Source organism: Typopeltis vanoorti, chromosome 12, assembly GCF_054136105.1.
Source record: "Typopeltis vanoorti isolate ZY-2024b chromosome 12, IOZ_Tvanoo_1.0, whole genome shotgun sequence".
In the NCBI taxonomy this organism is placed as follows: Eukaryota; Metazoa; Arthropoda; class Arachnida; order Uropygi; family Thelyphonidae; genus Typopeltis; species Typopeltis vanoorti.
This window is the reverse complement of record NC_143560.1, coordinates 47,627,677-47,640,209: the sequence shown is the minus strand read 5'-3', so window position 1 is coordinate 47,640,209 and position 12,533 is coordinate 47,627,677. Positions and strand designations below refer to the sequence as shown.

General features: G+C 34.7%; 1 protein-coding gene across 1 annotated transcript in view; it reads left to right on the top strand.

Moving 5' to 3' along the window:
* LOC150100759 (mesoderm induction early response protein 1-like) overlaps nucleotides 1–12,533 on the top strand; it is a 139,014-nt gene that overhangs the window by 38,485 nt on the left and 87,996 nt on the right. Inside the window, exon 4 of the mRNA XM_090401885.1 lies at nucleotides 5,920–6,133. Within this exon, the coding sequence (XP_090258011.1) occupies nucleotides 5,920–6,133 (214 nt within the window). The remainder of the gene's footprint in view (nucleotides 1–5,919; nucleotides 6,134–12,533) is intronic.

Below are 12,533 nucleotides of genomic sequence, written 5' to 3'. Positions count from 1 at the left end.
AAATAGCATAAGACAAGTCCTAAGATCTCCTAAAGACAGTGTGCCATTTTATAAATATCCAGGTGTGTATAATATTCCATGCACGTGCGGTCTTTCCTACATTGGACAGACTTCAAGAAGCCTGGAAATAAGACAGAAAGAACATGTAGGCGATGTTAATCACAACAGAACGATCACCTCAGGATTGGCACATCACTTTTCAACTTCGAACCACACTATAGACTGGGATAACAGCTCCATGCCCTATGTAGACGAGGATTACAGACATCGAGTATTTAAAGAAGCGGCAGTTGTACTACGTACGGGAAGTAACCTAAACAGAAATCAAGGGGCCATTCTGAAAGATATCTGGAAAAATCTAATTAACTCCCTCAGTTCAACAGAGCTACAGTACGCAAATAATCATATCGTTTGCATGTAACACATGTTCATGATGCTGAGTAGTTATGTCACGTGAACGTGTCACCCTAGCTACCTAACAGGTACTAACGGTTCTTTGTATTTTGAAACCTTTTTTTGCATTTACCTCCTTTTTGTACTATGCAAGCCTTGAGAAAGCTGGTCAGTTACTAGCGAAACTGGTAGGCAATTTGTAAGAGCTTAAGTACGTTATAAATATATGGTCTATGTAACAATAAATCTTTATTATTAACCCCATATGAGACTAAGTAAGTCCAATGACATGAAATTAGTTGGGTGTTATTATTTTAATAAAACTAGTTCTTGTTACCAAATATGTAGTCTCTATACTGGCAGTCCAATGAACAGTTATTCAAGCATACAAATATCAGGCTTTAACTAGTAATCCATTTTGGACAAAAATGGATTGCTAATTGAAAACTGTATTTGCTGTCATCATTGTGGCAAGTCAGGATTGGCACACCATGCTTTGGATACCCAGTCACGTAGGATTAATGGAAGGTAATCACCATGCTGCATGGATGTCACTACAAGTCTTTGAGATTGTTTTCAGAACCAGCATGGAGCTATGAAGCACTTCCCCTAACCAGAGTTATTTCTGCAGTAATTTAGCAAAGATATGAGAGACATTCATTTTAAAACTACCTTTAACTACTCTGAATTACTTCCTTTCATCTGGTTCTAAAGGGTAACAATTTCAATTGTTTCTGCAACTACCTGATTGAATACTCTGTAACAAATATACAGAATACCAATCTTGTTAGCATATGTGTTCTTCAACCAACAGGCTGTGGGTATGGATGTTTTATGAATGCTTGGGTTTAAACCAATTTCTTCATTTGGTATAAAACCTGTTATTAAAGACTAGAAGTATATTTTCAGATCATAATCAAACTATCTCCAATAAACAGTGTTTCTTAATTAATTAACCCTTAGCCCATTCTTGGTACTAATGTTGTACTATAGGCTAACAGCCTTTTGTGGGTGAGATTCACATTAAAAAATTATGATAAAAATAAAAAATAAGTTTTGCTACTGTTTAAAATCAAGCAAAATATTAGCAACTTAAAAATAAATAAGATGCAAAACAAACAAATCGATCAAGTTAATAATTTTAATTAACTTGGCTGTATTATAAACTACATAAAAGAAACAGATCCAAAACTTAAAATTAGCTAAACCTGCTATACAGAAGTAAAATAAAACATAGCTAATGAAAAATAGACAAGCAAAGAATAATATTAATAATATTAGCAGAAATGAAATTATGTTAAGGACAGCAAGTTACACAACTAGATTTTAAAAAAATATGACTATGATTACAGCAAGAACCAGCTTTGTAAACAATAGATAATAATAGAAACAAATGGATCAGCACGTGAATAGAATATCATCAGAATAGACTACCAAAAAGATTACTAAACTATAAACCAGAAAGGAAGAGGAAATAGAGGAAGACCCTTATAATGTGAGACTGGAACAGACCAATAGGCATATACAGAGAAAGGAAGAAAAATAAAAGATGAATAATACATATTATTAGCATTATTTATACCTTGAGCACCATATGAGTTAATCACAAGCACCCAACTCCTTTCATCTTGTCTATCAGCATGCTTGTGCATCTGCTAGAGAATTAGTGTTGCGCTGTTGACCTGGTTGTTCCTCTGAACGTTTAATGTTTGTGTGGTCTCTAGGAAGTGATGGGAAAGCAAGATGCAGTTGATTTTCACTGTTGCAAACATTGTTATAACAAACTCATTCACTATAGCAAACTACTGAAGAGTCCGATGCATGTCATAGATACATTGTTATTCTAAAGAAAATTTACTGTTGAAAACAATTCACTATAACATACTATTCCTGTGGTCCTTACAAGTTTTCTTAATGAAAGACAGCTGTTGACGTATTGTACCAAGCTGGTGTTAGCACAAAATGTAGCAAATTGCAGACCACTTATATCTCTAGAGTGATGATTAATGGCTGGAAATGTTGCTTAGGATCCATATTCATCAATGGGTGGATGGGCTATGACTGTTTGAGGAAAACATACTTTTTGTAAGTGGAGCCTTGTGTAAGCTTACTGACATTTTATGAGTAAGTGACAGTTGAGTTTGACTAAGGATATGCCATGATATTATTGAATTTTACAAAAGCATTTGATAGAACATCAGAAACATAGTTGGAATATGAAGTTGGAATAAGATGGAGATTTATCAAAAGTTATATAAGTGGAAGCATTTGAGAGTTTAAAACTACTTGTGGTGTACCAGGGTTCTATCCCTGGAACAGTGTTGTTCATCTGTTATTGGGGATGGTCTGTGCATGAATGAGCATGCTGTTGATACCAGTCAGAGGAAGCATGATAAATACTTCTGGATCTTCTAATAAGATATGGAATCTCATTAGAATGACTTGAACATGCTGATAAACACAAGCAAACATGATGAGTATTGGTTTAAATGCCATATAAAAAAGTATGCATTTTGGATTAAATAGACATATTAGACTGAATATTATATTAATGGAAATTTCACTATAAATAGTTGAGGAAGCTAATCTAGATGTGTGGAACAGAGAGTTGAAGTTCAAGGGTCACATTGCTAAGGTGGTGAGGACACCACTGCAGATAACTGTACTGTGGAGGGGGAAAAACTAACTTATAGCAACAAAGAAATTATTTTTTCTTTATAAAGCCTTGATATGACCATACTTGGACTATTGTGCTCAGATGGGGGGTTCCTGTCTTTTTGAGTTGATGAGACAGTGGAAAGGCTCCAAATGTGTGTAACCACGACAATATTAGGCTAGCCGAATGCTGATTATGAGCAAAGCTTCTTACCAGATGAAAGGAAAGGAAATACAATAGAAACATGCTTACTAGAGGAAAGGGGATATTATAGTTATAGATGCAGGGAAGATTTTTCAGTATATGGCATATGGAAAGAGAAAAAGGTGTCATTCCTAGAAGCTTAGCAAAAGTATGGTCAGTAAAGGTATATTCTACTATTTCTGGAAAATATAAAAATATTCAAGTTATTTTTTTCCTGAAGTTTTTCACTGAAGAAGTATCATCTGTCATGATCAATGCTTCTTCAATGAATGAGTTTGAGAGGTTATGAAACTTGCTTTGTGAATTAAGGAGACTTATCATGATATAATCTTTGGACTGTACCCCATCAAGATGCCCATTTAGCAACAATAATCATGATATATTTATTTATTGCTATTTTAAATGCCTGTATAATTCAGTGGAAGTACCCCTTGCATCCTCTGTGCTAGACCACCTAAGGATAGGTTAAGCTCAAGTCTAGTAACCGATACCCTCTGGGATAAAAAGTACATATGTTATATTCTACTATTTCTGGAAAATATAAAAATATTCAAGTTATTTTTTTCCTTAAACAGAGAGGAAAAAATCATTGTAAATATCTGAAATGTCTGACCAGTTAGAGCTCTCATTTTAAAATGTATATTTAGTCAGTTTCAGTGAAAAATAACTGCTTTTCACTATGCCACACAAATGAAGGTAGTGAGAATTCCATGCATTATTGCAGTCTTTAATAGCGACATTTCTATAGTCATAAGTAGTGATCTCAAAAAAAAATAAAATAAAATAAAAAACATGAATTTTTCAAAAGAAAACTCATAGAAAATAGGTCTTGGCAGTATTTTTTCATTCTGAAAACTACAATTTCAAAACTCTTTAACAATAGCCTTTCTTTGACCGGTTCCCAAGTTAGTCAATCTGTGGAATGGGTAAGCGGGGTTTTTCATCGTGGAAACTCAAGAAAATCGACCCTAGAACCCACACTATTTCAGATAAGAACATATCATGTTAGAGTTAGGTATCAAGAGATGACAGCACTTGTTTGCCAGTCTCTTCATTGCTTGCTGCTTATAATTTAGTGATAGTCTTGGTCTGCATGGTTAGCCTAGTGGCTATGCGCTTTGCAACCATGTGCCTCTAGGAGGAGTGTCCTAGGTTCAATTCCTATCGATGATGTGAGGAGCTTAAGGATCTTTCTCAGCTATAGCCAAGTTAGCGGGTCTTGGGCATGGACAACTGGTCCCCCCCCCGCCCCCGCCCCAGGGTTCTGCGGTTTTTCATCCCACAAGCAGGCAAACTGGCCCCCCTAAACACACAGGCTACAGTTATAGGAATATAGTACTTAATCCTTCTGCTGCATTGCATGGAAGTATGATTACATTCAGCTATCCTAAAGTGCTTCCTGGGAGATAAGTCATTTTTAGGGCTCAACCAGTCCTAAGCAGGTGGTCAAGGAATGGGGGAGCCCCACACGAATAAAAAAAAAAAGTGATAGTCTTGGGTCAGCTATGTCTGATTGGCTGCCAGTGGAGATTGAACTGCCCACTCAGTCCTTAAAAACTAGATAGGGTTAAAAAAGACTTCACCTACTCCCTATAAGAGAATAAAAGGTGTTAGCTGATTTGATTTGCTATTTTAGATTTTATATTTATTTTTCAAAATTCAATGAGCCTTTTTAATGTTTATATATACAGGGGGTCCTTGAGTTATGTCAGAGATCCATTCCTACAGACTGACGTAAGGCGATTTTTGATGCAAGTCGGAATTACCATAGCCTGCATTACTTACCTAACCTAAAACACCCTAAAGTCATACGTATATATCAAGAAACAGAACTAGGCCATAGGAAAATGAAAGGGAGAACATAATTACTGTATAGTACAGAAAAATGACAAAAATGAAACTGTAATAAAAAAACAAACATAAAACAATCTTTTCGCCTTTTCTTGAATTAACATGAGGCTAATTGGGATACAGCGTTGATGCTTGTCTTCCAGCCAAATAACAAGAATCCTTTCCATCTCAATCATGAGCCTACTACATTTTTTCGTAATCATCGATTTCATGGGTGCCAATCCTTTCATGTGTTCAAGGATGCGAACTTTATCCTTGATAATAGTCCCGACTGTGGTACAACTTAAGTTCAATGCACGGCTGATGTTCATTGGTATTTCTCCCTTTTTTGCCCTTTTAATAACGTCTAATTTCACTTCTAATGTAATGGCTTTCCTTTTCTTCAACACACTGCCATCGTAAGAATCTGCCTTACGTTTGGGAGCCATATTGAAGGGTAAAAAATCACAAAAAAACACAAACACAAAAGTGAGACTGGATGTAAACAAAGCATGCGGTACCCAAAGAGTGTATGCTGGGACCCAAGAGATGCCATCTCTCCCAAACAAACGGCGCATAATGGCGTATTCTTCTGCTGCGCTCACAAACAAGTTCGCTTGCGATGTTTGAATTTTACATCGCTGCTTCAAGTCGAAATTTATTTTTTTAATTATTTATGGGATTACCGCCGTAAAGTCGAAATGACGCATGTCGAGGACGACGTAGGTCGAGGATCCAATGTATATATTAAACATTTGCATATATATGAGTGTAATATTTAGAGATATATACTTGTATATACTTTTAATTGTATGTTTCATTTATTTTTTATTCAGGAGGGAGAAATACCAATTGAAGAGTTATTAGCAATGTATGGTTATGGTGCTGCTGAACCAGGCTGTAATGTAGTAAAACAGCCATCAAGAATCAATAATACCATACAAATAAATGAACCTGTTGACAAACATATATTATCTCAGCAGAATGATGAACGAGAGGAGTCTCCAATAGTTGAAGATAGCCAGCAAGGCACAAGGCCATTATTAAGATGTAAGGAACCAGTCACAACATTTATTTTTAAAAATGTTTAATTTTATCATCATGAAAATTTTGCATTTGTTATAGATTTGGGCATAATATAAGGCATTACCTGAAAAGCATGTAATAGACAAAAACTAATATCCTATCTTTGTGTTCTCTAAGACTGGAGTTAAAATAGTTTAAAGCTTTTCATATCTTGTGTTCTGTAATAAGGATTTTGTATACTGAGATAGCTGCTTTGAAATCCAGCAAAATATGAACACCTTAATGAATTATCATATTTATTTTGTTCTTCTGATCTTGTGAGTGAATACCATTAAATAATTAAAACAAATGCTCTGTATTCTCAGAGAAATCATAGCTATGAAGGGAATGTTTGAAAAGTTTGTGGCCTGGCTTAGATACAAACTATGGATTAGTTTGAATTCATTTTTCTTTTTCAACATAATTTCTTCTGAGACTAATGGAACTGCAACACGGCTATGCCATCTTTGCATTTCAAGTTTGTAAATTTTGGCCACTGTGATTGTGGATGTGTGAGCTAGTGCACTTTTGTAGTGAAAACACCTTTTTTCTTGGTAATTATTGGCTTCTTTCTCCTAAATTTTTTTGTGTAATTGTAGAAGACTAGCTTAATATTCTCTGTTTATAGTTTGGCTCTTTGGGAGATAATTATCCCTTTGGAATCCCAGAAGACTAATGCCATGGCTTTCTGATGGAACTACCTTTGCCTTCTTCAAATGTGGAGATTCGGGATGTTTCCTTTGTTTTGATTGTTATTTCATCTTTGGTTTATGGTTGTGGATCTAGGTCTCATCAGTAGTCACAAATCACCTCAGAAAAGCAGATGGATTCTTTGTAAAATGTTCCAACTAATTCAAAATTTGACATTGAATATGCTTTTGTTCTGGTGTCAAGAAATGTAGCAACCCACTTATGGGCACTTTTAACAATACCCAATTCTTGAGTCAGGATATGCTGCACCCATTTAGTTCAGATGCTCATTGCCTCACCATCTTACTCACTTTAATTCAGTTGTACAGTTCCATATTCAGCTGTCCATTGACTTGTATTATTTAAGGACCAAGACATCATATAATGACTCTAATAATAAATAATAAAATAAATATAATGACTTATATAATAAAAATAGGCAGTGGATTTCTCTTCTCTTCTTTATGCCTCATCCTGAGGATGCAGAGAAGACAAAGTTCATCATTTTTTATTTAAATGTATTACAGATTTTATAATCTTTTTGATATGGAAATGATATAAAGAATTAATAAAAAAAACTGTTATTCGTTTGAATTCATTATATGCTATTGCTTGTAATTATAATCATCATAATTGTTGTCATCAAATTCCTGATATGTAATCTCAGGGAGTGTACAGGATAATTATGATAGTACTAGTATGAAAAAGTTACACCATTACTTCTGATCAACAATTTCCTTCAAATTAATCTGTTATCTATCAAGATTATCAGGTTATCAGATCTTATATTTCTGTCTTTTAAAGCACTTTTTACTGTATCACTCTGTTTACATCTTGGTCTTCTTCCTCTGGGTATTTTTCCTGCCATTCAGGCAAAGAACACTTGTTTTGCTAATCTTTCATCTCTCTCTCCCATTCTGTTTAAGTGACCATACACCTTAGTTCTACTAACACATTCCTGAATGCTAATAATGGCAAGTTCTTTCCTAATATCCTCAATTTTCATGTGATACTGCCATTGATGCCAGCAGTTTACTCCATTAATCTTTCTCAGAGCTCTCAGATCAGACGATTGCAGTCTATGATCAAGTGTTTTATTTCTATCTCAGATCCATAAGTTAAAATTGGTTTAAACACTATCTTGTATACAGTTAATTTAATGTTTTGACTAATTTCTTTCTTATTCTATAATATAAATTTTAATTTATTCTGCTGACTTCCTACCATACCAGCATTACTAAATCTGTTGTCTGTTTCTATATTTAATTTACCATCTTTACTAAAAATTCTGCCTAAAATGGCTTTTACTTGTTCTATAGGTTCATCATTCAGGACACAGTCGATGTTTTCAATGTTTCTGCCTATTTTCATTATCTTTTACTTTTTATTGCTGATTTTCTTACCAAATTTGTTACAACAGTATTCAATTTAATCAGGAAATCTTGTAGACTTGTACTGGATTTATTCAGAACTATAACATTATTTGGATAAAGTAGAAAAAGTTTAGCATCACCAATTTTGTTATCAGCTTTGATCCCACTTTCCTTCATAATGTGATCCATGCAGATAATGAATAACAGTGAAGAAAATGTGCACTCTTGTCACAGACCTGATTTTACCTGAAACCATCTGCCTGTACCTCCTTCAATTCTAACCACTGAGCTTAAACAGACTATGAATTGCTCAATATAATGTCTCATTTACATCATATAACTCTAGCATTTTGAAGAGCTTTCCTCTTGGCACCCTGTCATATGCCTTTTCCAAATGTGCCAAACTTAAATACAATCATCATCATCATCAAATTCCTGATTATATACCCTCAAGGAGTGTACAGGATATGATAGTACAAATCCTTGTTATATTCCCAAGATTTCTCAATTATTTGTCTCAAAATGAAAATCTGATCCTGATAAACCTCTGTTTGGTTGAATCCAGCTTGTTCTTCACCAAGCTCCCCTTCCACAATTTTTCATAGCTGTTTCTCAAGTATACTTGCATAAATCTTACAGTAGTAATCTTAGTAGAGAAAAACCTCTATAATTCTCACATTCAATTTTATTTCCCTTTTTTATAAATGGGTGCTATGAATGCTCTACTCCAGTCATCTAGAATTCAACCCTCTGACCATGGCATCCGAATTATTATGCTCTGCAGCCACTATGAAACTTTTATACCTCCATATTTGGGCATTTCTGGTCTAATTTCATTTATTCCAGCTGCTTTCCACGTTTCATTTTTTTATGACTTTTTTTTCTACTTCAAGTATGTATTCCGGACTGCATTTCTTTTGGAAATTTTCTACCACTGTGCTGATACTGCTTGTTTCAATTTAGCAATCTTTCAAAATAATTACTCCAGACATTTAGAATATCTTTATCTTCAGTTTTCACATTACCATTATTATCTCTGCTTCCTTTTACAGTACTCTTTCAGCATCCAGAATATTTTGCCACTTTTCTGATATTTATTTTCTGTGTTCTTACCAGTCTTCCCATGACTTTTGTTTAGATAGTTTGACACAGTGCTTCACTTTCTTAGATTTTTCTCTGTATTCTCTAAGAACACAACAAACTGACTTATTTGCCAGGCACTTTCAATATGCTTTCTTCTTTTCCTTTACTGCCTCTTTAACTTCCTGAGAACCAAATATCTCTCTGGCTGAATCAGTCATTGTTTTTGAATTCTTTTATTTTTTCTTGAACGATGTTTGTTCCAGTCTACAGTTCACCTTTGAAAGCTACTCAAAACTTTCAAAGGTGAAATTTAATTTTATCCTGAAAACTAAATAGTGATCGCTTCTATTTCAAATCTTCTGTATACTCTTGTGTTCTGAACCAGTGGGAAAACTCTGCTATCAACTATAACATAGTGAACGAGACTTTTCTTATTTCTTGCATTTTCTCTCCATGTGAATTTGTGCACACATTTTTATGGTGGAACATGATATTAGTAATAACTAGTCATGTGCTGAACAGAAATCCAGTAGGCACTTTCCATTATTATTAGCCTTACTCTTTTCTCTAAATTTTCTCAAAACATTTCTATATGTCTGGTAATCATTTTCAGTAGCCTCCAGAATATTTTGCCATAGCTCTCTAACAAGGACCAACTGACACGATGAAAAATCATTGTGTCAGCTGCTTTCTCAACTCAAAAAATTCCCTTATTTCTTCCTTGGTAGAACGTTTAAAGTTTATTTTTCACTTGGTTAGAGTATAATAAATTTAGTTTAATCCTTTATCCAAGTGTGAGCAAACAAAGTTTGCACCTGAAAGTATCTTCAGGACTGGGGTAAGGTGGTACAACACCAGGGCAACTCCTTGCAAAGGTGGTGCAAGCTACCAACACTCCTATCTCAGTATCTCCATAATGCAAAACACATTTCCTTGCGGATATGTCTAATGTTATGCATTAAGGGAAGGGCCACTACCCAGACTAGTTTCAACCTTTATTGAGGTCTCTTCAGTGGGAGCCAGGTTCAAGTGGAGATACCAGGCAGAAGCATTAGCAGGTCATCTCAGCCTATAGGAGTTGCTAAATGGTGTGCCACCCTTTTTTTAATAAATTACTCTGGATTTAGAGAAAGATGTTGAAAGTTTATTTTTCACTTGGTTAGAGTATAATAAATTTAGTTTAATCCTTTATCCAAGTTATTGAGACCTCAATAAAGGTTGAAACTAGTCTGGGTAGTGGCCCTTCCCTTAATGCATAACATTAGACATATCTGCAAGGAAATGTGTTTTGCATTATGGAGATACTGAGATAGGAGTGTTGGTAGCTTGCTCTACCTTTGCAAGGAGTTTCCCTGGTGTTGTACCACCTTACCCCAGTCCTGAAGATACTTTCAGGTGCAAACTTTGTTTGCTCACACTTGGATAAAGGATTAAACTAATTTTATTATCCTTGGTAGAACCTTCTATTGCATTATAGGCACAAATCAGTTTGATTGTTGAGTTCCCCATTTTGAAGTTTACCTACATAATTCCACTTAAAACTGCTTTCCAGTCAAGAAGTTTATCTTCATGTTTGGTATTGAATGATATCACTCTATCCTTTCCTTGATCTTATTGCCGGAATCTGACATCATATACTTATTATTTAGTAAGCTCTCACCTGTTTTTGTCTTCTTTGTCTCAGTAATGCCTCTTATGTCCACTTTGTATTTTTCCAGTTCTTCCAATTTCGGTTCTTGACTTCAGTTCTTCTGACATTGGGTTTATTTATCTTCTACTAGATGTTGAATCAGAGCCTGTTCCAGTAGCTGTCTTTTCACTGTTTGCCCTGGTTCTCTGATGAAAACACAGAGGCTTTGTTTAACCAGGTGACACCACAGTTGGCATGAAATCCCATCATGTTGTTCCATCATGTGTATTTGTAATTTAAGCCAATAGAGGGTAAAATTTGGTCAGCTAAGTCCCAAATTATCAGCCTATCCTCGTTTGTTCAGTATCCGGTGGATGCCTACTTATGGGACATGCCACATGAAGGTGAGGACTGTACATTAGGTGAGAAGCCCAAATCATTTCTCTGCATTCCTTAAAAGGTGATGTAGAGGTCTCCTCTCTGTTATTTGGCTTTGATTCTTAAGTGATTCCTGCTTGTAATTGTAATCATCCTGTATGTGTTAATTTATGGACTGACATTTTTTTTTTTTTTTCAAGAAAAAATTCTGTATGCTGCTTTTAAAATACAAATTTCTTTAGTTGCTTTTAACTGTCATTTGCAGGCATGAAAAAAAAAAGCTGTCATCTGCTCACCTGTAATATGTGAGAATTTTTAGTACATGAATAAAAAAAAATCAGAAGAGGAGATTCAGTTTTAATTGTCAGTTTTATTCATTTTTTTTTAAATGTAGTTCCCACCCATGAAAGGTTTGAAAACCTATAGTGCATTAGTACCATGGGTGGGCTAAGGATTTTTTTTATTAATTTTGTGTGTGTGTGTGTGTGTGTGTGTGTGTGTGTTTACTTATTTATCACCTTGTGTAGTCTTGAAACCCAGAGTTTCAAGACTATGCAAAGTGCTAATTTGCTTATTTTGTATACCAAATAATGTAATGTGCACAATTTGATTAATAGTAGATATTAAAGTTAAAGAAGTATTACAAATTTTTTATTTATTTATTTATATTTTTTATTTCCCTCAAATGTATAATTTCCTTAGATTGATTTAAAAAAAACAGTTAGAACAATATTGTATATTATAACTATTTGAACGAAAGACTAATAGAAATTAGACTCAGGACAATAATTGGTGCATATGCACCAGAAGAGGGAAAAGAAAAGACAGTAATAAATTTAGTTTAATAATTTACCCAAGTGTAGGCAAACAAAGTTTGCGCCTGAGGTATCTTCCAGACTTGAGGCAACTCATTATAAAGGTCGACCAAGCTCTCATCACTACTTGTCTCAGTATCTCCCATAATGCAAAGCACATCTCCTTACAGACATGTATAATGCTATGCATTAAGGGAAGGGCCGCTACCCAGACCAGCTTCGACCTTTATTGAGGTCTCATCAGTGGGAGCCAGACCCAGAGGTGGTGATACTAAGTTGGAAACAATGGAGAAGTCATATTTACCTATACGAGTTGCCAAAATGTGTCTCACCTTATTATTAAATTACTCTGGATTTAGAGCAAGATGTTGGAAGTTTTTTTCCACTTGGTTAGACTATAATAAATTTAGTTTAAT